This window comes from Triticum aestivum, chromosome 3A (genome assembly GCF_018294505.1).
Source record: "Triticum aestivum cultivar Chinese Spring chromosome 3A, IWGSC CS RefSeq v2.1, whole genome shotgun sequence".
Classification (NCBI taxonomy): Eukaryota; Viridiplantae; Streptophyta; class Magnoliopsida; order Poales; family Poaceae; genus Triticum; species Triticum aestivum.
The window spans coordinates 521482634-521508923 of NC_057800.1; the positions used below are offsets into that span (position 1 = coordinate 521482634).

The following is a 26290-nucleotide window of genomic DNA, read 5'->3' on the forward strand; positions in this document are numbered from 1 at the left end:
TTACGTTGTCTTCCTTATCCAATGTCAAATCTTTAGCATGTCATATTTTAATGAGTGCTTACAATCATAAAAGATGTCCAAGATAGTATATTTATATGTGAAGACCTCTCTTTCTTTATTACTTCCTATTAATTGCAACGATGAACAAAACTGTGTTTGTCAACCCTCAATAACTTTTATTTATTATACTCTTTCTATGTGAGCTCATTACTCTCCATAAGAGTCACATGATCTCTTTGTTTCTTTTTATTTCTTTCTCTTTTCTTTTATTCACTTAGGATCATGGCAAAATAATCAAGCCCTTGACTCAACACTAATCTTTATTATATAACTCACGGACTCGATTACATAGAAGGATAATAAAGCAAAACTCACAACTAGATCATACTAAGAACTTTTATTCTACTAGATCAAGATATTACCAAAAGGATCGAACTAAGAAAAATGGTAAAGATAAAAGTGATGGTGATACGATACCGGGGCACTCCCCCAAGCTTGGCAGTTGCCAAGTGGAGTGCCTATACCCATGTGATTATGTCTCTCTTTTCGAGAATGGTGATGTGATGTTCTTGGCGATGATGCCCCTCAAGATACGATTCTCCTCCTCAAGCTTGTTGACTTGCTGCTTGAGGTCCATTATTTCCTTTTGAAGTTTTCCTGTAACAGCCAAAGCTCCCTGCACCCAAGGGTGCTGCATAGCTGCGGGAGAACCAGTGACACTCTTTTTCATATTCTCATAAGAAAGAAATCTAACATTGGAAGGGATAACCGAGTTTGGAATAGCTTAGATCTGCAGTTCTCCCATTATGAATCCAGCTTGGAGGCGGGAAGTGACTTCTTGATCCTCTTCCATGGCATCTGTCCTCTTCAAATCAGCCTCCATCTCTTCCTCCGTTGCTGGCCCAAAGAGGTCAACATTGTTGTTTGTCATTGATCTCGGTGCCGGGTGAGACACCCGGCTCTCCCCGACTGATTCTTGCAAAGACATCTTGCTCTAATCTGCAGCAGCAACAACTCGAAACACAAAACAACGGATAATTGCGTGATACGTGAGTCAAAACCCCCGGGAGATTATATAATGAATTTTTACCGACCAAAATACCGGTTGTGTACGAAAATGGAGTCCGGAGAGCACACGAGGTGCCCACGAGGTAGGGGGCGCGCCCTCCACCCTCGTGGAGCCCTGTGTCCTTCCTGGACCGCTGCTTATTTTTCTATTTTTCTAAATATTCCAAAACGGAGAAATATTGCCTTAAAAACTGTTTTGGAGTCGGTTTACTTATCGTACCACATACCTATTCCTTTTCGAAGTCTGAAACGTTCTGGAAAGTGTCCTTTATGTATTCCTCCGGGGTTACGGTTTCAATAACATTGGTTTCAAAATTTATGGGATTACCTGAGATATAGTGTTTGATTCTTTAACCGTTCACCACCTTCGGATTTGTGCCTTTGAAGTTGTTGATTTTTATGGCACTGGAACGGTAGACCTCCTCGATAACGTAAGGACCCTCCCATTTAGAGAGAAGTTTTCCTACAAAAAATCTTAAACGAGAGTTGTATAGCAATACATAATCACCTACATTAAACTCACGTTTTTGCATCCTTTTGTCATGCCATCTTTTAACTTTTTCTTTAAACAACTTGGCATTTTCATAGGCTTGGGTTCTCCATTCATCAAGTGAGCTAATATCAAATAACCTCTTCTCACCGGCAAGTTTAAAATCATAATTAAGTTCTTTAATAGCCCAATAAGCCTTGTGTTCTAGTTCGAGAGGTAAGTGACATGCTTTTCCATAGACCATTTTATACGGAGACATACCCATAGGATTTTTATATGCAGTTCTATAGGCCCATAATGCATCATCAAGTTTCTTGGACCAATTCTTTCTAGACCTATTAACAGTCTTTTGAAAGATTAATTTGAGTTCTCTATTACTCAATTCTACTTGACCACTAGACTGAGGGTGATAAGGAGATGCAATTCTATGATTAACATCATATTTAGCAAGCATTTTACGGAAAGCACCATGAATAAAACGTGAACCACCATCAGTCATTAAATATCTAGGGACTCCAAACCTTGGAAAAATAACTTCTTTAATCATTTTAATAGAAGTGTTATGATCAGCACTACTGGTTGGAATAGCTTCTACCCACTTAGTAACGTAATCAACAGCAACTAAAATATGTGTGTAACCATTAGAGGAAGGAAAAGGTCCCATATAGTCAAAGCCCCAAACATCAAATGGTTCAATAACAAGTGAATAATTCATAGGCATTTCTTGATGTCTAATAATATTACCAATTCTTTGACATTCATCACAAGATAAGACAAACTTACGGGCATCCTTGAAGAGAGTAGGCCAATAAAAACCAGATTGCAGTACCTTATGTGCAGTCCTATCTCCAGCATGGTGTCCTCCATAAGCTTCGGAGTGACACTTGCGTAGGATCTGTTCCTATTCATGCTCAGGTACACAACGTCTAATAACACCATCTACTCCTTCTTTATAAAGATGTGGGTCATCCCAAAAGTAATGCCTCAAATCATAGAAGAACTTTTTCTTTTGCTGGTATGTGAAACTAGGTGGTATAAACTTAGCAACAATGTAATTAGCATAGTCAGCATACCATGGAGCAGTATGAGAAGTATTTATGACATTTAATTGCTCATCAGGGAAGCTATCATCAATAGGTAGTGGGTCATCAAGCACATTTTCTAACCTAGACAAGTTGTCTGCAACGGGGTTCTCAGCTCCTTTTCTATCAACAATATGTAAATCAAATTCTTGTAGCAAGAGAGCCCATCTAATAAGTCTAGGTTTAGCATCTTTCTTTTCCATAGGATATTTAATAGCAGCATGATCAGTGTGAATAGTTACTTTAGAATCAACAATATAAGGTCTAAACTTATCACAGGCAAGTACAACTGCTAAGAATTCTTTTTCAGTAGTAGCATAATTTCTTTGAGCATTGTCTAGAGTTTTACTAGCATATTGAATAACATTTAGTTTCTTATCAACTTTTTATCCTAGAACATCACCTACAGCATAATCACTAGCATCGCACATAATTTCAAAGGGTAAATTCCAATCAGGTGGCTGAACAATAGGTGCAGAGATCAATGCTTTCTTAAGTATTTCAAATGCTTCTACACAATCATCATCAATGACAAATGGTATATCTTTTTGTAATAAATTAGTCAGAGGCCGAGAGATTTTTGAGAAGTCCTTGATGAACCTCCTATAAAAACCGGCATGACCAAGGAAACTTCTTATACCCTTGATGTCCTTGGGACATGGCATCTTTTCAATAGCATCAACCTTGGCTTTATCAACTTCAATACCTCTTTCAGAAACTTTATGCCCCAAGACAATACCTTTATTAACCATAAAGTGGCACTTTTCCCAATTCAAGACAAGATTAGTTTCTTCACATGTCTGCAAAACTCGATCAAGGTTGCTCAAGCAATCATCAAAAGAAGATCCATAGACAGAAAAGTCATCCATGAAAACCTACAAATCTTTTCACAAAAGTCAGAGAATATATCCATCATGCATCTTTGAAAGGTAGCAGGTGCATTACAAAAACCAAAAGGCATACGTCTATAAGCAAAAGTACCAAAAGGGCATGTAAAAGTAGTCTTTGATTGATCTTTGGCTGACACAGGTATTTGAGAGAAACCAGAATAACCATCTAGAAAGAAAAAATGTGTATGTTTGGATAATCTTTCTAGCATTTGATCAATAAAAGGTAAGGGGTAATGATCTTTTTAGTAGCCTTATTTGATTTGCGGAAATCAATTACCATCTTGTAACCAGTAATAATTCTTTGAGGGATCAATTCATCTTTATCATTAGGAACAACAGTAATACCTCCCTTCTTAGGGACACAATGGACAGGACTTACCCACTTACTATCAGCAACGGGATAAATTATACCTGCCTCAAGGAGCTTTAGTATCTCCTTTCTTACCACTTCTTTCATTTTAGGATTCAGTCGGCGTTGATGATCACGAACTGGTTTAGCATCTTCTTTCAAATTAATTTTATGTTGACATAGAGTGGGACTAATGCCCTTAAGATCATCAAGAGTATACCCAATAGTAGCATGGTGCTTCTTTAGAGTTTTTAATAATCTCTCTTCTTCATGTTCTGAAAGGTTAGCACTAATAATAACATGGTATATATTTTTCTCATCAAGATAAGCATATTTAAGAGTATCAGGTAACGGTTTAAGCTCAAACACGGGATCACCCTTGGGTGGAGGAGGATCCCCTAGGTATTCAACAGGTAAATTGTTTTTCAGAATAGGTTCCTGTTTAAAGAATACTACATCTAATTCCCTTCTTTCATTCATAAACATATCATTTTCATGGTCTAGCAAATATTGTTCTAAAGGATCACTAGGAGGTACGGCAATAGAAGAAAGACCGATAATTTCATCCTTACTAGGTAATTCTTCTTCACGGTGTTGTCTACTAAATTTAGAAAAATTAAATTCATGAGTCATATCATCTAAACCGACAGTAACAACATCCCTTTTGCAATCTATGGTAGTATTAACAGTATTTAAGAAGGGTCTACCAAATATTATGGGACAAAAACTATCTTGTGGGGAACCAAAAACAAAAAAATCAGCTGGATATTTAGTTTTCCCACACAAGACTTCAACATCTCTAACATTTCCCATTGGTGAAATAGTATCTCTATCAGCAAGTTTAATTGTAACATCAATATCTTCCATCTCAGCAGGTGCAATATCATGCATAATTTCTTTGTATAAATCAATAGGTATTGCACTAGCACTAGCACCCATATCGCACAAGCCATGATATCAATGATCTCCTATTTTAACAGAAATAACAGGCATGCCTACCACAGGTCTAGGTTTATCTGTATCACGGGGTTTAGCAATTCTAGCAGTTTCATTACAGAAATAAACAACATGCCCATCTATATTATCAGACAAGAGATCTTTAACAATAGCAATATTAGGTTCAACTTTAACTTGCTCAGGAGGTGTATATGTTTTAATATTGCTTTTACGAACCACATTTGAAGCTTTAGCATGATCCTTTATCCTAACACGAAAAGGTGGTTTCTCAACATAAGTAGTAGGAACAATAGGATCATTATAAGTAATAGTCTTTTCTTCAACCTTAATAGGTGCAGCTACTTTTACTTCTATGGGAGGATGATATTTAAACCACTTCAACTTGGGGAGATCAACATAAGCAGCAAAAGATTCACAGAAAGAAGCTACTATCTCAGAGTCAAGTCCATATTTAGTTCTAAATTTACAAAAAATATCGGTATCCATAAAAGATTTAACACAACCAAAACTAGGTGTCATACCTGACTCCTTACCATTGTCGAGGTCCCAATCTTCGGAGTTGCGTTTAATTCTTTCCAATAAATCCCATTTGAATTCAATAGTCTTCATCATAAAAGAGCTAGCACAAGAAGTATCAAGCATGGTGCGATTGTTACCAGAAAGCCGAGCATAAAAATTTTGAATAATCATTTCTCTTGAGAGCTCATGATTGGGGCATGAATATAACATTGATTTAAACCTCCCCCAAGCTTGAGCGATGCTTTCTCCTTCGCGAGGCCAAAAATTATATATATAATTGTGATCACGATGAACAAGATGCATAGGATAAAACTTTTGATGAACTTCCAATTTCAATCGTTTGTAGTTCCAAGACTCCATATCATCACATAGCCTATACCATGTCGATGCATCTCCCCTCAAAGATAAAGGGAAGACCTTCTTCTTAACAACATCTCCGGGTACACCTGCAAGCTTAAATAATCCACAAACTTCATCCACATATATTAGATGCTCATCAGGATGTTTTGTTCCATCTCCTAAAAAAGGATTAGCTAGCAGTTTTTCTACCATACCCAAAGGAATTTCAAAGCAAGCATTTTCATTTTCAGTAGGTTCAGTAGGTTGAGGAGCAACTCTTTGCTCTACTGGTCGGGGTGAAGATACCCCAAACAAGCCCCTCAGAGGATTACTTTCCATAGTAACAAGTGACAGTAAATTTCAGCACACTATATAAATTTTTCCTTACCAAATTCCACCTACCAAAGGCGCTTCACTCCCCGGCAACGGCGCCAGAAAAGAGTCTTGATGACCCACAAGTATAGGGGATCTATCGTAGTCCTTTCGATAAGTAAGAGTGTCGAACCCAACGAGGAGCAGAAGGAAATGATAAGCGGTTTCCAGCAAGGTATTCTCTGCAAGTACTGAAATAAGTGGTAACAGATAGTTTTGTGATAAGATAATTTGTAACGAGCAACAAGTGACAAAAGTAAATAAGGTGCAGCACGGTGGCCCAATCCTTTTTGTAGCAAAGGACAAGCCTGGACAAGCTCTTATATGATGTAAAGTGCTCCCGAGGACACATGGGATTATCGTCAAGCTAATTTTCATCATGTTCATATGATTCGCGTTCGGTACTTTGATAATTTGGTATGTGGGTGGACCGGTGCTTGGGTGCTACCCTTACTTCGACAAGCATCCCACTTATGATTAACCTCTATTGCAAGCATCCGCAAATACAACAAAAGTATTAAGGTAAACCTAACCATAGCATGAAACATATGGATCCAAATCAGCCCCTTACGAAGCAACGCATAAACTAGGGTTTAAGCTTCTGTCACTCTAGCAACCCATCATCTACTTATTACTTTCCAATGCCTTCCTCTAGGCCCAAACAATGGTGAAGTGTCATGTAGTCAACATTCACATAACACCACTAGAGGAGAGACAACATACATCTCATCAAAATATCGAACGAATACCAAATTCACATGACTATTAATAGCAAGACTTCTCCCATGTCCTCAGGAACAAAAGTAACTACTCACAAAGCATAAACATGTTCGTAATCAGAGGGGTATTAATGTGCATATAGGATCTGAACATATGATCTTCCACCAATTAAACCAACTAGCATCAACTATAAGGAGTAATTAACACTACTAGCAACCTACTAGCACCAATCCCGGACTTGGAGACAAGAATTGGATACAAGAGATAAACTAGGGTTTCGAGATGAGATGGTGCTAATGAAGATGTTGATGGAGATTGCCCTCTCCCGACGAGAGGAGCGTTGGTGATGACAATGGCGATGATTTCCCCCTCCGGGAGGGAAGTTTCCCCAGCAGAATAGCCCCGCCAGAACCCTAGATTGGTTTCGCCAAGGTTCCGCCTCGTGGCGGCGGAGTTTCGTCTGAGAAGATGGCTAATGATTTTTCCCATCGAAAGAGTCCATATAGCAGAAGATGGTCACAGGAGGGCCACCAGGGGGCCCACGAGGTAGGGGGCGCGCCCCCACCCTCGTGGGCAGGGTGTGCCCCCCTGGTGAAGTTCTTGCACTCAATGTTTTTTATATATTTGGGAAACATCATCCGTGAAGTTTCAGGACTTTTGGAGCTGTGCAGAATAGGTCTCTAATATTTGCTCCTTTTCCAGCCCAGAATCCCAGCTGCCGGCATTCTCCCTCTTTATGTAAACCTTGTAAAATAAGGGAGAATAGGCATAAGTATTGTGACATAATGTGGAATAACATCCCATAATGCAATAAATATTGATATAAAAGCATGATGCAAAATGGACGTATCACCTCCTCCTCCTCCGTTCCGCCAGCCTTATCAGCAGAAGAGTAAAGGTGGCAATGGATCTTCCCACCCACCCAACCCAGGCTATCAGAACAAAGCTTCGTCTCATGCTCCAAGATCAAGTGCTCCGTATCACCGGCCGCTCTCAGAGGTTATGTGCAACAAGTGTCAGCAGAAAGTGCACTATGCGAACAAATGCTTCAACTAGAGGCGTCTTTCGCCTCCTCCTCCTGTGAGATCTGCCAGCAATGCAGTGGTCAAGCATAATCCCAAGCATGTCAAGGTTAACATGATGAACGCAGCTCAGGCAGAGGACTCTTCAGAAGTGATCATGGGTAATCTTCCTGTTAATGATATTCCTACAAAAGTCCCTTTTGTTACTGGTGCATCGCATTCTTTCATTTCAAGACCTTTTGTGGCTATGCATGATTTGGTTACTCAAGTATTGCCGATACCTCTATCTATTATTTCTCCGGCCAGACAAATGACTTCTCGAGTTTTCATTCCGGATGTGTCTATCAAGATGGGTGACTACAAATTTCTGTCTTCTCCAATTGTTCTGGGTGACTCGGATATTGATCTCATTCTCGGCATGGAATGGCTTTCTAAGCACAAGGCTCATCTTGACTGTGCTGCCAGGCAGATTCAACTGACACACTCGTCTGAGGATGTGATCATCTATGCCGCTCGTGACGATACCATTCGATTGTTTTCTCTCAACGAGAAGGGCGAGCTGAATGCCATCTCTCAGATTCCAGTCATTTGTGAATATCAAGACGTCTTTCCAGAAGAGCTTCCAGGAATGCCTCCTCACCGGCCAGTTGAATTCGTCATTGATCTTGAGCCTGGCACGAAACCTGTTTGCAAACGTCCTTACAAGCTTGGACCAGAAGAGTTGAAGGAGCTAAAGAAACAACTCGATGAACAAGAGTGTATGGGTCTGATCCGACCGAGTTCTTCTCCTTGGGGTTGTGGTGTTCTTTTTGTCAAGAAGAAGGATGGCACGAACCGACTCTGCGTCAACTACCGTCCGTTGAAGAAGAAGACCATAAAGAACAAGTACCCACTTCCCAACATCAATGAGCTTGTCGAACAACTCAAAGGTGCTCAAGTATTCTCCAAGCTTGACCTCCGTATGGGCTATCATCATATTCGCATTCGTGAACAAGATATCCCCAAGACGGCATTCAGAACAAGCTATGGTTCCTATGAATACACTGTCATGTCTTTCGGCCTTGTCAATGCTCCTCCAACATTCTCTCGCATGATGAACTTCATCTTCAACCCTTACACAAATGATTTCGTCTTGGTGTATCTCGATGATATTTTGGTCTTTTCCAAGAACAAAGAGGATCATGCCAAGCATTTGACATTGGTGCTGGACAAACTCAGAGAACATCAGTTCTATGCGAAGTTTTCAAAGTGCGAGTTTTGGCTCGATGAGGTTCTCTAACTTGGGCATATCATCTCTGCCAAGGGCATTGCTATTAATCCTGAGAAGGTGTCTGCAATTGTGAATTGGGAACCGCCTCAGAATGTGAAGCAACTTCGCAGTTTTCTTGGGCTCGCAAGCTATTGTTGAAGATCCGTTGAGAATTTCTCTAAGATCGCGAAGCCTCTTTCCAACCTTCTCCAGAAGCATGTGAAGTATGTCTGGACGCCTGAATGTGACGTCGCATTCAACACCCTCAAAGAGAAGCTAGTAACAGCTCCAGTTCTGACTCCTCCTGATGAATCCAAACCATTCGAGGTTCTCTGTGATGCTTCCCTTCAAGGTCTCGGTGCTGTGTTAATGCAAGAGAAGAAAGATGTGGCCTATACCTCTCACCAGTTGAAGCCCAACGAAAAGAACTACCCCACTCATGACCTCGAGTTGGCGACAGTTGTCCATGCTCTTTTAACATGGAGACATCTCTTGTTGGGAAGGAAAGTGGACATCTTCACTAATCATAAGAGTCTCAAGTACATTTTCACTCAACCCAACCTCAACCTCAGGCAGACTCGTTGGGTCGAGATGATTCAAGAGTATAATCCGAGTATTGAATATACTCCAGGCAAGGCCAATGTCATTGCAGACGCGTTGAGCAGGAAGGCTTACTGCAACAGTTTGATTCTCAAGCCTTTCCAACTGGATCTTTGTGAAGCTTTCCGCAAACTTAATCTCCAAGTTGTTCCTCAAGGATTTCTTGCCAACCTCCAAGTCTCTCCTACTTTGGAAGATCAAATTCGTGAGGCACAACTTCTTGATGCAATGGTGAAGAAGGTGAAGATTGGGATTGCCAAGAGCCAACCCAAGTACAAGTGTTATCGCCTTGATGACAAATATACTCTATTCTTCGAGAATCGCATTGTTGTTCCAAAAGGTGACCTTCGTAAAGTCATTATGAACGAGGCTCACAATTCACTCCTTTCTATTCATCCTGGAAGTACAAAGATGTACCATGACCTCAAGCAGTCGTATTGTTGGACTCGAATGAAGCGTGAGATTGCTCAGTTCGTGAATGAATGTGATGTCTGTAGAAGAGTGAAAGCAGAACACCAGCGGCCAGCTGGTCTCCTCCAACCTCTTGCCATTCCAGAATGGAAGTCAACCATATTGAGATGGACTTCATAACTGGATTTCCCAAGTCCAAGCGTGGCAATGATGCTATCTTCGTCGTCATCGACAAGCTTACTAAAGTGTCTCCTTTTCTTCCTATCAAAGAATCTATCACAGCAGCTCAGTTGGCAGAGCTATATACCTCCAGGATTGTCTCTTTGCACGTCATTCCGCAGTTGATATCTTCAGATCGTGGAAGCATCTTTACCTCTAAGTTCTGGGACTCCTTTCAGAAGGCCATGGGCACCAACATTCGGTCCAGCACAGCCTTCCATCCTCAAACTAGTGGACAAGTCGAGCGAGTAAATCAAATTCTTGAAGATATGCTCAGGGCTTGTGTCATTTCTTTCGGTATGAAGTGGGAAGAATGTCTTCCATATGCCGAGTTCTCCTACAACAACAGCTTCCAAGCGAGTTCGGGCAAGGGCCCATTCGAGATTCTCTATGGCAGAAAGTGCCATACTCCTCTTAATTGGTCAGAGACTGGTGAACGCCAACTTCTTGGCAATGACTTGATCACAAAGGCTGAAGAAATGTGCTAAGTCATTCATGAAAATCTCAAAGCCGCGCAATCGTGCCAGAAGAGTTACTATGATAGCAAGCATCGTGATTTGGATTTTGAGATCGGAGACCATGTCTACCTCCGCATCTCTCCAATGAAAGGTACCCGTCGCTTTGGTATCAAAGGGAAGCTTGCCCCTAGATACGTGTGTCCTTTCAAGATCATTGGTAAAAGAGGCGATCTCGCCTATCAACTTGAGCTTCCGTCCAACTTTGCAAATGTGCACGACGTGTTTCACGTGTCATAGCTTTGCAAGTGTTTCAAGACTCCTGACCGCACCATCAACTTCAAAAAGATTGATCTCCAAGAAGACATGTCTTATCATGAGCATCCCATTGCTATTCTTGAAGAAATTGAGCGCAAGACTCGCAACAAGTCTATCAAATTCCTGAAAGTGAAGTGGTTACATCGTTCCGACCGAGAAGCCACCTGGGAACGTGAGGACCACCTCCGTTCCGAATATCCAGAGTTCTTTCAGTCCTAGATCTCGGGACGAGATCCTTTCGTAGTGGTGGAGTGTTGTAACACCCCGGATGTAATTTGCCATAATTGTACTCTGACTCTTGCCATTTTCGGCTCTAAGTTATGATTTTCCCTCGTGGTTGGGTTTTGTCTTCGTGTTACATTTTGTCCATGTCATGCATTTCATATCATGTCATCATGTGCATCACATTTGCATACGTGTTCGTCTCATGCATCCGAGCATTTTCCCCGTTGTCCGTTTTGCGATCCGATACTCCTATGTCCTCCGGCGCCCCTTTTGCCTCTTTTCTTGTGCGGGTGTTAAACGTTATCGGATTGGACCGAGACTTGCCAAGCGGCCTTGGTTCACCCCCGGTAGACCGCCTGTCAAGTTTCGTGCCATTTGGAGTCCGTTTGATACTCCAACGGTTAACCGGGGAACCGTAAAGGCCTTGTGTGTGTTGCAGCCCAACACCCCTCCAAAGTGGCCCAAAACCCATCCAAACCCCCTCCATCCTCTCGGCCGTTCGATCACGATCGTGTGGCTGAAAACCGCTCCTCATTTGGACTCTCCTAGCTCCCTCTACCTATAAAAGCATCTTCCCCTCCGAAATCCTGGATGAAACCCTAAGAAATAGCCCTGCCGCCGCCGAACATTTTTTCCACCACCGCCGGACGCGTCCGCCTCCGTCCCCTGCGCCAATCGGCGAGCGACACGTGGAGTCGCGCTCACATCGCCGCGCCTCCCCGCCGCCAGGCCCACCAGGGCCCGAGGCCGGCCCGCGCCCCGCGCGTCAGCCGCCGACGCCCACATCGTTCAGCGCTCGCCCCGCCGCCTGTAACTCCGCCGCCGCCGTCCGGGAAGCTCCTCCACGGCCGCCTCCACTTCAGCTCCGGTGAGCCGCGTCACCGCATGGTGCCGGGACGCTGCACCGCGGCGCCCCGCCGTGCCGCAGCCTCCTCCGACGAGCCCTCCTCGTTTGATCTCGCTCCGGCCACCGCCTTCCTCTTCCCCGGCGACTCCTCCGGCCATACTCCGGCGTGCCTCAAATCGCGTTCTAGATCTGGATCGGGTCAAACCCTAGGTTGACCCCGAATTATCTCTAAGTCATTTTTTTCTACATTCTGAAGCCCTGTTCATCGCATCATAACTCTGCATCCGTAGCTCCATTTTGTGCGTGCTATATATCAAAATGTTCATCTGGTTGTCCTCTTCATTTTGTTCCATTGCACCATGCCTGTTTGAGTCCATCTTGATGCCCTAATGACTGTTGCAAGAGTTCTTCATAATGTTAGTTCCTGTTGCTTAGCAGATCTTGAGCATTTGTCATTTTTGCCATGATTATTGTGTGCTGCATATGAACTTGAGCCCTACCTGTATTTTGGGCTATGCCATGCCATCTTTACAGTGGTGTATGTCATGTATTTTTGTGATCAATGTGGTGACTAGCACAATCATACAAAGTAGCTCTCGTGATGTTACTGGTTTTAGGGACTTAGAATTTCACTAAGTCATTTCCCTGCTATTATTTTTATGCCATGTATTCATGTTGCTACAGATAGATCCATACTTCTTTTGAGTATGTTCAGTAAGGATGATTTTGACATATGGTTATGCTCTATCCATCCATGTACCTGTTTGCATTTATGGAGTACCCTAGCATGACTCAATCGTGCTCTACTTTTGCTATAAAATGTTCCTGGAAGATTGTTTACATGTTAATCAATTTTGCCAAGGTTGTTGTAGTTGATCCATGCATGCTATGAGATTGTTCTTGCCATGGTTAGCTTCTTGATCATGTCTTCTTGCCGGTAGTATGCTTAGCTTGTTATGCAATGCCTTGTGGTGAGTGCATCAAGCTCGCAAACGTGCCTTCATAATGTTTTTGCCATGTCCAGTTTTCTGCTAAGTTTGAATATGTTAACGAAACTTACTATGTTTACATGGGTGCCATCATATTTTCTATGCCCTTTTTGCTTATGGTCAGTAAGGGACTTTTCTTATATGCTTTGAGTAGATTCATGCCATGCCTTGTTTTGCCATGATATGTTCCTGTAGCATGTTATTATCTTGCTCTAAACATTGCTTCCTGATGTTAATTCTTGACATGTTAGTATTTTCACTAAGTCTGTGAAGCTGATATCGTTTGCACTTTTGCCATGCTTGTTTGAACCTGCTATTGTGTGAGTTAGCCATAGCTCAGTGTTCATCTTTTGTCAAGCATCTTGAGTAGATCACAGCCATGTGCTTTGTTGCTATGTTAGAGTGCAGTAGCTTAGTTTCTTATTGCATTTTAGATGTCATCGTGCTGTTAATCGCAGAATAGTGTCATTCTTGTTTTGCTTGCCATTTGCAAACCGTGCATCCGATTCTGGTGATCTTTATATCGTTTTTGACCGAAATCAACTCATCTTTCCAGCGACGCAATTGGTTTGCCAAGTTGAGGCCTGGTTCAATCTTTTCCTTCCGGAACACGCATATGCATTGCATATTACATCCCGCATATCATGCCATGTTTTGCATCATGTTGCTTGTGCATTGCACCGTGGTTGAATATGGTTTCCTTTGCTTGTGTTCTTGCTTTGGGTAGAGCTGGGAGACGAGTACGTGATCGAGGAACCCGTTGAGTACGCTTACGAGGATCAAGCTTATGTCAACTCGGAGAACTTTGCAGGCAAGATGACCATACCCTCGAAATCACTTCTATCTTTGCTTACTAGTTGCTCGCTCTATTGCTATGCCGCGATACCTACCACTTGCTATATCATGCCTCCCATATTGCCATGTCAAGCCTCTAACCCACCTTGCCCTAGCAAACCGTTGTTTGGCTATGTTACCGCTTTGCTCAGCCCTCTTATAGCGTTGCTAGTTGCAGGTGAAGATGAAGTTTGTTCCTTGTTGGAACATGATTAATGTTGGGATATCATTATTATATCTTGTTTACTTTAATGCACCTATATACTTGGTAAAGGATGGAAGGCTTGGCCTTATGCCGGTGTTTTGTTCCACTCTTGCCGCCCTAGTTTCCGTCATACCGGTCTTATGTTCCTTGATTTTGCGTTCCTTACACGGTTGGGTTATAATGGGAACCCCTTGACAGTTCGCCTTGAATAAAACTCCTCTAGCAAAGCCCAACCTTAGTTTTACCATTTGCCACCTAAGCCTTTTTCCCTTGGGTTCCGTGGACTCAAGGGTCATCTTTATTTTAAACACCCCAGGCCAGTGCTCCTCTGAGTGTTGGTCCAAACTAGAGCCCCTTGCAGCGCCACCTCAGGGAAACTTGAGGGTTGGTTTTACTTGTACGGATTGCTTATCTGGTGTGCCCTGAGAACGAGATATGTGAAGCTCCTATCGGGATTTATCGGCACATTCGGGTGGCTTTGCTGGTCTTGTTTTACCATTGTCGAGATGTCTTGTAATCGGGATTCCGAGTCTGATCGGGTCTTCCTGGGAGAAGGAATATCCTTCGTTGACCGTGAGAACTTGTGATGGGCTAAGTTGGGACACCCCTGCAGGGTTTTGAATTTTCGAAAGTCGTGCCCGCGGTTATGGACAGATGAGAATTTGTTAATGTCCGATTGTAGAGAACTTGAAACTTAACTTAATTAAAATGAATCAACCGCGTGTGTAGCTGTGATGGTCTCTTTTCGGCGAAGTCCGGGAAGAGAACACGGTCTCGTGTTATGCTTGAAACGTAAGTAGTTTCAGGATCACTTCTTGATCTTTATAGCTTCTCGACCGTGCTTTGCTTCTCTTCTCGCTCTCATTTGCGTAAGTTAGCCACCATATATGCTAGTGCTTGTTGCAGCTCCACCTCACTACCTTTCCTACCCATAAGCTTAAATAGTCTTGATCGCGAGGGTGAGAGATTGTTTGAGTCCCCGTGACTCACAGATTACTTCCAAAACCATATGCAGGTGCCGATGATGCCAGCCCAGGGGATGCGACCGAACTCAAGTGGGAGTTCGACGAGGATTCAGGACGTTACTATGTGTCTTTCCCGGACGATCAGTAGTGGAGCCCAGTTGGGGCGATCGGGGATCTTATGCATTTGGGGTTGTCTTTATTTTGGTTCCGTAGTCGGACCTTGATTGTATTCTGGATGATGTAATGCTATACTTATGTATTGTGTGAAGTGGCGATTGTAAGCCAACTCTTTATCTCTTTCTTATTCAGTACATGGTATGTGTAAAGATTACCCCTCTTGCGACATGCCTACAATGCGGTTATGCCTCTAAATCATGCTCCGACACGTGGGAGATATAGCCACTGCTGGAATTTAGTCCATTTTGGGCAGCCCAATAACTATTTCAGAAATTCCTAATAAATCCTAGAGGCCCACTTAGCCCATTTGTGCAAGGCGAGGGATACTACTAAAGTTTAGTCCCACATTGCTAGTTTAGTGGGAGTTGGACCTCCTTATAAGGGAGGTTCTTTCCCCACTTGTACGAGCATGAGAACAAGAGGGATATCCACGTGCGCTCCTCCTCCGCCGCCCGCCTCGCCACGCCACGCCACGCCTCGTCACGACGCGCCGCGGGTTGTGGGAATGAGCCGAGCCGATGTCTAAATTTTTGCCACGCACTACGGGTATACGAGAGGTCACTCGGGAGCTGGAAAGTTTTTGCTGTAGTGGATATTGAGTACGAACGCTGCACCCTTCGGCTGCTGTCTGTTCGTTTCATCTCTCGCGTTCCCTTTAGCTCCTGGCGCAGCCTCTCGCCTCCTTCTCTTGCGCCTATAAAAGGGAGGTCGCTCCTCTCAGAGAGACGCACCAGAACTTCTCCTTCCTCTCGCCACCGATTCCAATCTCTGAGCTGTTGCTGTCTTCCTCATCCCGGCTTGCGGCGTGCACCGCAGGTCGGGACAGTAGGCCTCCGAAACCACACCTCTTTGAGTCCTGTACGGGAGAAGGGTGATAAGGTTTTTGGGGTGCACTCTGCGCGACTATTGACTGACTCCTTCGTCACGGACGCCCCGGACTCCGACGACTACTTCCCCGACGATGACTTCTTCCCCGACGTCGACAACCTCCTCGACGACATGGCTGGTGAGGACACCGACCCCAAGTCCAGTGCTAATGCTGCTGTTGTCCCGTATGTGTTCTTCTTTCTGTTAGATATCCTGCCACAGTTTCTCGTACTAGTACTTTCCCTAAATATGTTAGGTTCTACCTCATATATGCAACTAGTTCTACTGTCTGCTATAGATATGATAAGCTACGGTTCATATATGCAGAAGCTATTTTCCTTCTCTCTGTCAGAACGCATGACTTGTTTTATCTCTACTATATTAGTCATGCTTTATCTAGTATTTCTATTAATAAAGTCATTCGGTAAATTGCTCATATTTCCAACAATCCAAAAACCTTATTATAGGCAATTTACCCTGAGTGGTTTTGCTGCTTCCATAAGACCTCCCATGTTTGAGGGTATCCATTATAAGAGGTGGCGCGTGAGAGCAGTCTTATGGTTTCAAACCATGAGTTGCTATGACGCCACTCTCGGCAAACCTGAAGGAGAGCTTGATGCTCAATAGGCACAAGCTTTTCAGAAAATGGATACTCTGTTTAAGGCTGCTCTCTTGAGTGTTCTTGGTGAGAACATAGTTGATGCTTATGCGTCAATTGATAATGGAAAAGATATGTGGGATGCACTCGAGGCCAAGTTTGGGGTCTTGGATGCTGGCACTGAGTTGTACATCATGGAGCAATTCTATGATTACAGGATGACTGAAGAGCGCTTCGTGGTTGAGCAAGCTCATGAGTATGCTACCGGACAAGTTTGTTGATGGAGGTATCATCACTAAGCTTCCTCCTTCATGGAGGAACTTTGCTACCTTGCTGAAGCATAAGAGGCAGGAGTTTTCCGTCCCGGATCTCATTGGCACTCTTGATGTGGAAGAAAAGGGAGCAAAGGACACACGTGCTCGAGGTATTGAGGGAGGATCTAGTGCCAATGTGGTACAGAAGCAGAACTTCCAGCCCCACAAGTTCAAGAACAAGGGCAAGTTTGATGGAGAAGCAAAGTTTGATGGGAAGAACAAGGCTGTGCAACACACGAACTTCAAGAAGAAGAATGGCAAGAAGAAAGGTGCTTGTCATGTGTGTGGGGATCCTGATCATTGGGCTCCTAGTTGCCCTAATCGCTATGACAAGCGTCATCCTGGGAAAGGCGGCAAGACCGCTAATGTTGTCATTGGGGAGACTGACATGAAGGATGCTGAGTATGGTATATTTCCCACTATTCTTTCAGTATGTCATTCTCCTGACTGGTTGATTGACACGGGTGCTAATGTGCATGTATGCGGTGATATTTCCATGTTTTCGTCTTATCAGACCGCAGGGACTTCAACCGTGCTGATGGGCAACGGTTCAAGTGCTTCTGTTCGTGGTGTTGGCACGGTCGATCTGAAGTTTACTTAGGGGAAGATCATGCGGCTGAAGAACGTGCATTATGTCCCCTCCGTCAATAAAAATCTTGTTAGCGGATCTCTTCTGTGTAGAGATGGCTACAAGCTTGTCTTTGAGTCAAATAAATTTGTAATATCCAAGTATGGAACCTTTGTTGGTAAAGGCTATGAGTCAGGAGGCTTGTTTCGTTTATCCTTATCAGACGTTTGCAATAAAGTTGTTAATCATATTTGCAATGATAGTGAATCCAATGTGTGGCATTCACGTCTTTGTCATGTTAACTTTGGTTGCATGTCGCGACTAGCGAAGTTGAACTTAATCCCTAGTTTCACCACCGTCAAGGGATCTAAGTGTCAAGTGTGTGTGCAAGCTAAGCAACCTCGTAAGTCTCACACGACTGCGGAAATAAGAAATCTTGCACCACTAGAGCTCATACATTAAGATCTATGTGAAATGAATGGTGTGTTGACAAAAGGTGGAAAGAAATATTTCATGATGTTAATTGATGACTCCACTAGATATTGCCGTGTGTATCTTCTGAAATCTAAGGATGAGGCTTTGAACTTTTTCAAGATCTATAAAGCTGAAGTGGAAAACCAACTTGATCGAAAAATCAAGAGGCTTAGGTCCGACCGTGGTGGAGAGTATTTTTCCAATGAGTTTGATGCTTTTTGTGCGGAACATGGTATAATCCATGAGAGGACTCCTCCCTACTCACCTCAGTCAAATGGGGTGGCCGAAAGAAAGAACCGTACTCTAACTAATTTGGTTAACGCCATGTTAGATACATCGGGTCTCTCCAAGGCATGGTGGGGGGAGGCGATATTGACAGCATGTCATATCCTGAACCGAGTCCCCACAAAGAACAAAGAGATAACTCTATTCGAGGAATGGGAGAAGAAAAGGTTAAAACTCTCTTATCTGCGAACATGGGGTTGTTTGGCGAAAGTCAATGCTAAAATTTCAAAGAAGCGGAAGCTTGGACCAAAGACCGTGGATTGTGTTTTCCTGGGATATGCTTTTCATAGCATTGGCTATAGATTCTTGGTTGTAAAATCTGAGTTACCTGACATGCATGTCGGTACGATCATGGAGTCGAATGATGCGACTTTCTTTGAAGATATCTTTCCCATGAAGGATATGGCTACCTCATCTAATCAGGAGATGCCTAGTTCATCGAATCAGGAACCAGTTACAATTACCAAACCTGCCATTTCGATAGAACACTTTGAAAGTCCTGTGGAGGAGAACAATGAAGTTCCTACTAGGAGCAAGAGACAAAGGATTGCAAAGTCCTTTGGTGATGATTTTCTTGTGTATCTCATAGATGACACTCCCAGTTCTATTTCAGAGGCCTATGCATCTGAAGATGCTGACTACTGGAAGGAAGCGGTTCGTAGCGAGATGGATTCCATCTTGGCGAATGAAACCTGGGAGATAACTGATCGTCCTTATGGGTGCAAACCTATAGGATGCAAATGGGTATTCAAGAAGAAGCTTAGGCCTGATGGTACTATTGAGAAGTACAAGGCTCGGCTCGTGGCTAAGGGTTATACCCAAAAGGAAGGTGAAGACTTCTTTGATACTTACTCACCTGTGGCTCGACTGACCACTATTCGAGTTCTACTTTCACTAGCTGCCTCGCATGGTCTTCTCGTTCATCAAATGGATGTTAAGACTGCTTTCCTAAATGGAGAGTTGGACGAGGAAATTTATATGGAACAACCAGATGGGTTTGTACTAGATGGTCAGGAAGGGAAAGTGTGCAAGTTGCTGAAGTCTTTGTACGGACTTAAGCAAGCACCCAAACAGTGGCATGAGAAGTTTGAAAGAACTTTAACAGCTGCAGGCTTTGTTGTGAACGAAGCTGACAAATGTGTGTACTATCGCCATGGTGGGGGCGAGGGAGTTATCCTGTGCTTGTATGTTGATGACATACTGATTTTCGGAACAAATCTGAATGTTATTAAGGAGGTCAAGGATTTCCTATCTCGTTGTTTTGAGATGAAGGATTTAGGAGTGGCTGATGTCATTCTGAACATCAAGTTGTTGAGAGACGATGATGGTGGGATTACATTGCTTCAATCTCACTATGTGGAAAAGATCTTGAGTCGCTTTGGCTATAGTGACTGCAAGCCCTCTCCAACACCATATGATGCGAGTGTGTTACTTCGAAAGAATCGAAGAATTGCTAGAGATCAATTGAAATATTCTCAGATTATTGGCTCGCTTATGTACTTAGCAAGTGCTACAAGACCTGACATCTCTTTTGCTGTTAGCAAACTGAGTCGGTTTGTCTCAAAACCAGGAGATGTGCATTGGAAAGCTCTAGAGAGAGTTTTGCGTTATTTGAAAGGCACTGCAAATTATGGAATTCACTACACCGGGCACCCAAAGGTGCTTGAAGGGTATAGTGACTCAAACTGGATCTCAGATGCTGATGAGATAAAGGCCACGAGCGGTTATGTATTCACTCATGGAGGTGGCGCTGTTTCTTGGAAGTCTTGCAAGCAGACCATCTTAACGAGGTCAACAATGGAAGCAGAACTCACAGCACTAGATACAGCTACGGTCGAAGCAGATTGGCTTCGCCGGCTCTTGAATGACTTGCCGGTTGTTGAGAAACCTGTACCGGGTATTCTTATGAACTGCGACAATCAAACTGTGATCACGAAAGTGAGCAGCTCAAAGGATAACATGAAGTCATCAAGACACGTTCAGAGAAGGTTAAAGTCTGTCAGAAAAATGAGAAACTCCGGAGTTATTGCATTGGATTATATCCAAACGTCTAAAAATCTGGCAGATCCTTTTACTAAGGGTCTATCACGTAATGTGATAGATAATGCATCGAGGGAGATGGGTATGAGACCCACAATATGAGTTGTTCACAGTGGTAACCTATTCTTTGTGATCGGAGATCCCGTGAATTAGATGTGGAAGACAAGCTGTTGGTCAACTGGGAGGAGAGTACCCTTACTGTTAAAATACCACTCCATAAAGATGCAATACTCTCCTAATCTGCATGGCAGGTTGATGTATATCTTAATGTGTTCTAAGTGGCTCTTTGAAGCAGAGATGTTGTCCTGCAGAACATCTTTTGAAGAACGCACCTATATGAGTCTGATTGTTAAACGTCGCAATCTATGAGAGTAGGGTTCTCTCTAGTAAACTCATGAAAGGTCTCGGAGTATGACGCATAAGCTCCACCCGCGGGGAAGACCCACGGTAGCCACGTATCGGTCAAGGCTTTATGTGAAGCTAGATTCGCAGAAAACTTGCAGTTCAAGGCCCAGTCCATTGTTCAAGTTGCTTACTAGTGTAGCATAGAGTTCTAGGTGGAAGTTCAACTTAATAGTCTCCACTGCAGTACCGGTATATAAAACAGTGTTTTGGAACCAAAGGCAAATTTCTGTGTGCCTCTGGGATCTGGTGGGGGATTGCTGGAATTTAGTCCATTTTGGGCAGCCCAATAACTATTTTAGAAATTCCTAATAAATCCTAGAGGCCCACTTAGCCCATTTGTGCAAGGCAAGGGATACTACTAAAGTTTAGTCCCACATTGCTAGTTTAGTGGGAGTTGGACCTCCTTATAAGGGAGGTTCTTTCCCCACTTGTACGAGCATGAGAACAAGAGGGATATCCACGCGCGCTCCTCCTCCGCCGCCCGCCTCGCCACGCCACGCCTCGTCACGACGCGCCGCGAGTTGCGGGAATGAGCCGAGCTGATGTCTAAATTTTTGCCACGCACTACGGGTATACGAGAGGTCACTCGGGAGCTGGAAAGTTTTTGCTGTAGTGGATATTGAATACGAACGCTGCACCCTTCGGCTGCTGTCTGTTCGTTTCATCTCCCGCGTTCCCTTCAGCTCCCGGCGCAGCCTCTCGCCTCCTTCTCTTGCGCCTATAAAAGGGAGGTCGCTCCTCTCAGAGAGACGCACCAGAACTTCTCCTTCCTCTCGCCACCGGTTCCAATCTCTGAGCTGTTGCTGTCTTCCTCATCCCGACTTGCGGCGTGCACCGCAGGTCGGGACAGTAGGCCTCCGAAACCGCACCTCTTTGAGTCATGTACGGGAGAAGGGTGATAAGGTTTTTGGGGAGCGCTCTGCGCGACTACTGACTGACTCCTTCGTCACGGACGCCCCGAACTCCGACGACTACTCCCCCGATGTCGACAACCTCCTCGACGACATAGCTGGCGAGGACACCGACCCCAAGTCCAGTGCTACTGCTGCTGCTGTCCCGTATGTGTTCTTCTTTCTGTTAAATATCCTGCCACAGTTTCTCGTACTAGTACTTTCCCTAAATATGTTAGGTTCTACCTCATATATGCAACTAGTTCTACTGTCTGCTATAGATATGATAAGCTACGGTTCATATATGCAGAATCTATTTTCCTTCTCTCTGTCAGAACACATGACTTGTTTTATCTCTACTATATTAGTCATGCTTTATCTAGTATTTCTGTTAATAAAATCATTCGGTAAATTGCTCATATTTCCAACAGCAGCATCGTGGGTGTTACAACAATTTATCATTGTATTACGTGTGTCGGGGACACAAGAGACTCTTTGTTTTTTGGTTGCAGGGTTGCTTGAGAGAGATCATCTTCATCGTACGCCTCTACGGATTGATAAACCTTAGGTCATCTACTTGAGGGAAATTTGCTACTGTCATACAAACCTCTGCACTTGGAGACCCAACAACGTCTACAAGAAAAAGGTTGTGTAGTAGACATTACATTCGATTCATCGGCTCGAAAAGCATCCTTGTATATGAAGGTGCTCCTCCAGTTCTTTCATACTGCCTCAGCGACTGCAGAAGACGATTGTGGACGACATTTCGGTGTGGCACAAGATTCTCCCGGAGTGAAATTATAGTTTTACTTCACTTTGATGCAATATTGCAAGACATCTATGCATGGCTCTTATGGTGACATTGTGTGTACTCTTTGTAGTCCGTTTTACTAATGAAACATATGTGATTACTTAAAAAACTCTATGTCCTGATGTGGCTAGCTGGAGGTGCTGCCAGCATAGTTCATGCCCTAATATGCGTGGATGGCTGGATGGTCCATGACTTGTGCCGGTCAAGCATCGGCACTCCAGAGTCCTGACAACGTCGGCAACACAGCCACCACAGGTTGTCCGGCCGGATCGACGGACGCCTGGTGCTTGTACGGGCATACCGTGCCGAGCCGGCAGATAGGCCGTGATGAGTGATGAACTGGGTTTTTTTTTTTTTTGAGGAAAGAGTGATGAACTGATGACACGCGCGTCGTGTGCAGGCCGGCTCGACCCAACTCCCTCCCGCGTCCATAGCGACCCACCCAAACTGTCCCGCCGCACGCACCCCGTATTATCATACCGCCTCCTGTTCCCGCCGCAGCCCCCGCGACCGACAGCCTCGCCCCGAGAGCGATGCGGCGAGACGCGGCCGTCGCGCCCGCGGCGGTCGTGACCTCGCCGCAGATCGCGGCCGGCGGGGCGGAAACAGAGAATGCCGAGGCGGTGGCTATCGAAGTCGACTCGGCGCCAGCGCCAGCGTCGGCGGCCATCGACGTCGACCTCGAAGCGGGGGGCGCGTCCCACGGCGTGGCGTGCCGGATCTGCCACCTCATCCCCGAGGGTGGCGACGGGCCCGCGGCGGCGCCTGGGTCGGAGGTGATCCGGCTCGGCTGCTGCTGCAAGGAGGAGCTCGGCCACGCGCACCGACAATGCGCCGAGGCGTGGTTCCGGATCAAGGGCGATAGGTAAGACCTCCCTGGCTCGCTCTATCCTCTGCTGCATCGTGCTGCTCGCTTGTTTCCGACGCGGCACTTGTTGCTGCCGTAGTGTATGCTAGCTGCTTGCTGTAATTCCTCGCAGAATGCCGTACAGGCGCACTGGGCGTGTGGCTTCTCCCTCCCAGGCCAGGAGTTGCCGTTTTATAAATGTGAATGATCTTGAAGTTAGCAGACTAGAAGTCAGGAATACAGTGCTCGTTCTGAAATCTGAATGGCTATAGGGTCAAAATTCTATGTTATAGAGGGGAAAGCTTCAGAGTTCATAGGGCAACACGAACAGTTATCGCTATTAGCCACTTAGCCAAAGTTGCTACTCCCTCCGTTCCGAATTACTTGTCGCATGTATGGATGTATCTAGATGTATTTTAGTTCTAGATACATCCATTTCTGCGACAAGTAGTTTGGAACGGAGGGAGTACCAGAGAAGAGAATGTAGCGATCTTGCTTCTTTGATACGGCAAAGTTTCAGCGTCTTAGGTTTGGCCAAGCTTCACTCGCTGTTGCTTTTTGAAATGACGATTTAGGTTGGAGTGGACGTTCGGAAAATGTCTGGGGTGTTGCTTGGTAGCCACCTCAGTATAGAATCTCTTGTGTTTTTTGTGTGTGTGTGGAAGGGTTATTGTCCTGAATGAAGCAAAGGACTAAATTCGTTCCTTCTGGATGCTGGCTGGGATTATGCTTTTCACCCTCTTGTATGTCGTGACTATCTAAGCCTTTATGTCACTCTCGACATGTGAGTGGCTTCCCTTTGGCATTGACGATATGAGATATTTTTATCAGATAAACCCAATTGTCTTTTTCTCTTGGCTGGGTCAAATCAACCAAAAAAATCCGTAGGCGAACCAAACCTTTTACATTTAATTCAGTTAGCATTTTTCTTAGCAACTAGCCAACTACCAGGGTCTCTGCAGTTATTCAAACTCTCATGCTTTAACAATCTTGTATCAATTTGTCCTGTGATCTCTCTGAAACTTGCATCAAGTGGCTAAGAAATGCAAAACTCTAATTACTACACAGGCGCTGTGAAATTTGTGGTTCAGAGGCCAAAAACATTACTGGCGTGGAAGTGAAAAAATTCATGGAGGAGTGGCATGGGCGAAGAATGGCAACCACCGGGGCTATGGTAGAGAGGGAAAGCACTTGCTGGCGGCGGCAGCCGTTTTGCAACTTCTTGCTAGCTTGCTTACTGATTGCTTTCATGCTTCCCTGGTTTTTCCGTGTAAATATATTGTGAGTTATGCTGCTGGAACTGGGTCATGTGGAATCACACGAATTGTACAGAATTTATAGGCAGAATCACAACACAGTTCCTCATGGTTTTTTTTTTCCTCAAAATTGTCCATCTGGGTATTTGTCCTCTTACATTCATTACTTAAAATCCAAATACCCCTGTTTGATAATAAATGTTGATTTGAGATTCTAAAATATACATCTGAATCAAAGAGGCCTAAGTGGCTGATTTTCTAACCTTATATGTTTCGGTCATGATCAACTGACCAATAACGCATCTTTCTTGACGATGGTATGCTCCTTACGACATTTCTTCCTTATTCTATAACCACTGCTGACATGGGCAGCAAGATTATTCCACACGTGAAAGTGAGGTATTTGTAGTAGACGTTATCCAAATGTCATACCTTCTTGCTTGCCAAAGATTTGGACTCCGGTAAACATTTTATTAGACGATGTGCAACATTCTGGTAAGCCTTTCATTAGCTTGTTGACTCTGTTTAACATCATCTCAGCTTCCAAGTTTTTGTTGCAAACCAGGAAAACTTACGGGTTCTATAAAGTTTAAGAGTCTGGGAGGTGTGCCTAGTGAAAAGTTCAGAAGTCTTTGTTCTCCTCCTGGCATTTGATGTGTAAAACCATTTTTACCGTCCTTGCATCAGAAAATATGTTTACACTAAGTCACACTTATTCCCACCTCCTCTGGACGCAAGTGTATTACTCCCTCCGTTTTAAATATAGGCCCTTTTAGAGATTTCCACAGGGACTATATGCGGATGTTTATAGGCATATTTTAGAGCGTAGACTCACTCATTTTGCTTGTATATAGTCTGTATTGAAATATCTTAAAGGGCTTATATTTAGGAACGGATGAAGTACCTTTTAACTTTTAAGCGTGAAATGAAACAGACCTCAAGCTCCAAACGAGACGAAATGAATTTATAAGATCTTTCCAACAAGACATGGACGCTTCGAAATGCTTGGGGCTGCAACAACAGAGACATGCACCGCCTGTTCCCCACCCTTGTAGATCACACCCTAGACGAGTTGAAGGCATGAAAGGAGGCCGGTACGGTGTACATAGCTTTTCCTGAGTAGTTAGTTAGTTTTTTTTTTTTGAAACGGACCGAGTAGTTAGTTTAAATCATCCTTTGGTTTGGTGTAGTCAGTGTGATTGCATGGCATTGTCGAGGACTCACTTGCCAATCTATTTGTTGTCTTCTGTATAAAAATATGATAGTACAATCATTGGCGTACTCTGAAAAATATAGTTCTTCCCCACAAGACAAACTAAACTTATACTAGTTCGAAGCGACCCTCGGCGGATTCCGTTACCATTGATGACGGAATACGGAGGTTCAAACACGCAAAGCAACGTATAAGATACGGAGACTAGCTGCTTGAGGCCCCAGCTTATCCATGTTCGTCCATTTTCAGTTCATGTCATCTTGCAATCAGCTCGAGCGCCACTTTGCTTGTTCCAGCGGCAACGCGAAAGAGGTGTCGTCATCCTGAGAATAAACAACATGGTCGTTCTCCCCGTCCCCGTCCCGGCTACTGTGCGCTCGTAGCTGCAAGGCAGTCGTCGCTCTTGTGCTTGGACTTGGA

At 44.0% G+C, this 26290-nt stretch overlaps 1 protein-coding gene across 1 annotated transcript; it reads left to right on the top strand.

Annotated features, from left to right (window-relative positions):
* Nucleotides 1–22996: 22996 nt before the first annotated feature.
* Nucleotides 22997–24879, top strand: LOC123058539 (uncharacterized). Its single transcript, XM_044481254.1, has 2 exons — nucleotides 22997–23419; nucleotides 24470–24879. The coding sequence occupies exons 1-2, from the start codon at nucleotides 23088–23090 to the stop codon at nucleotides 24684–24686; spliced, it is 549 nt and encodes a 182-aa protein (XP_044337189.1). The 5' UTR covers nucleotides 22997–23087; the 3' UTR covers nucleotides 24687–24879.
* Nucleotides 24880–26290: the final 1411 nt, after the last annotated feature.

Coding starts and splice junctions, on each gene's coding strand:
- LOC123058539 (XM_044481254.1), top strand. CDS start 23,088: ATGCGGCGAGACGCGGCCGTCGCGCCCGCGGCGGTCGTGACCTCGCCG. Junction 23,420..24,469: donor TTCCGGATCAAGGGCGATAG/GTAAGACCTCCC, acceptor ATTACTACACAG/GCGCTGTGAAATTTGTGGTT.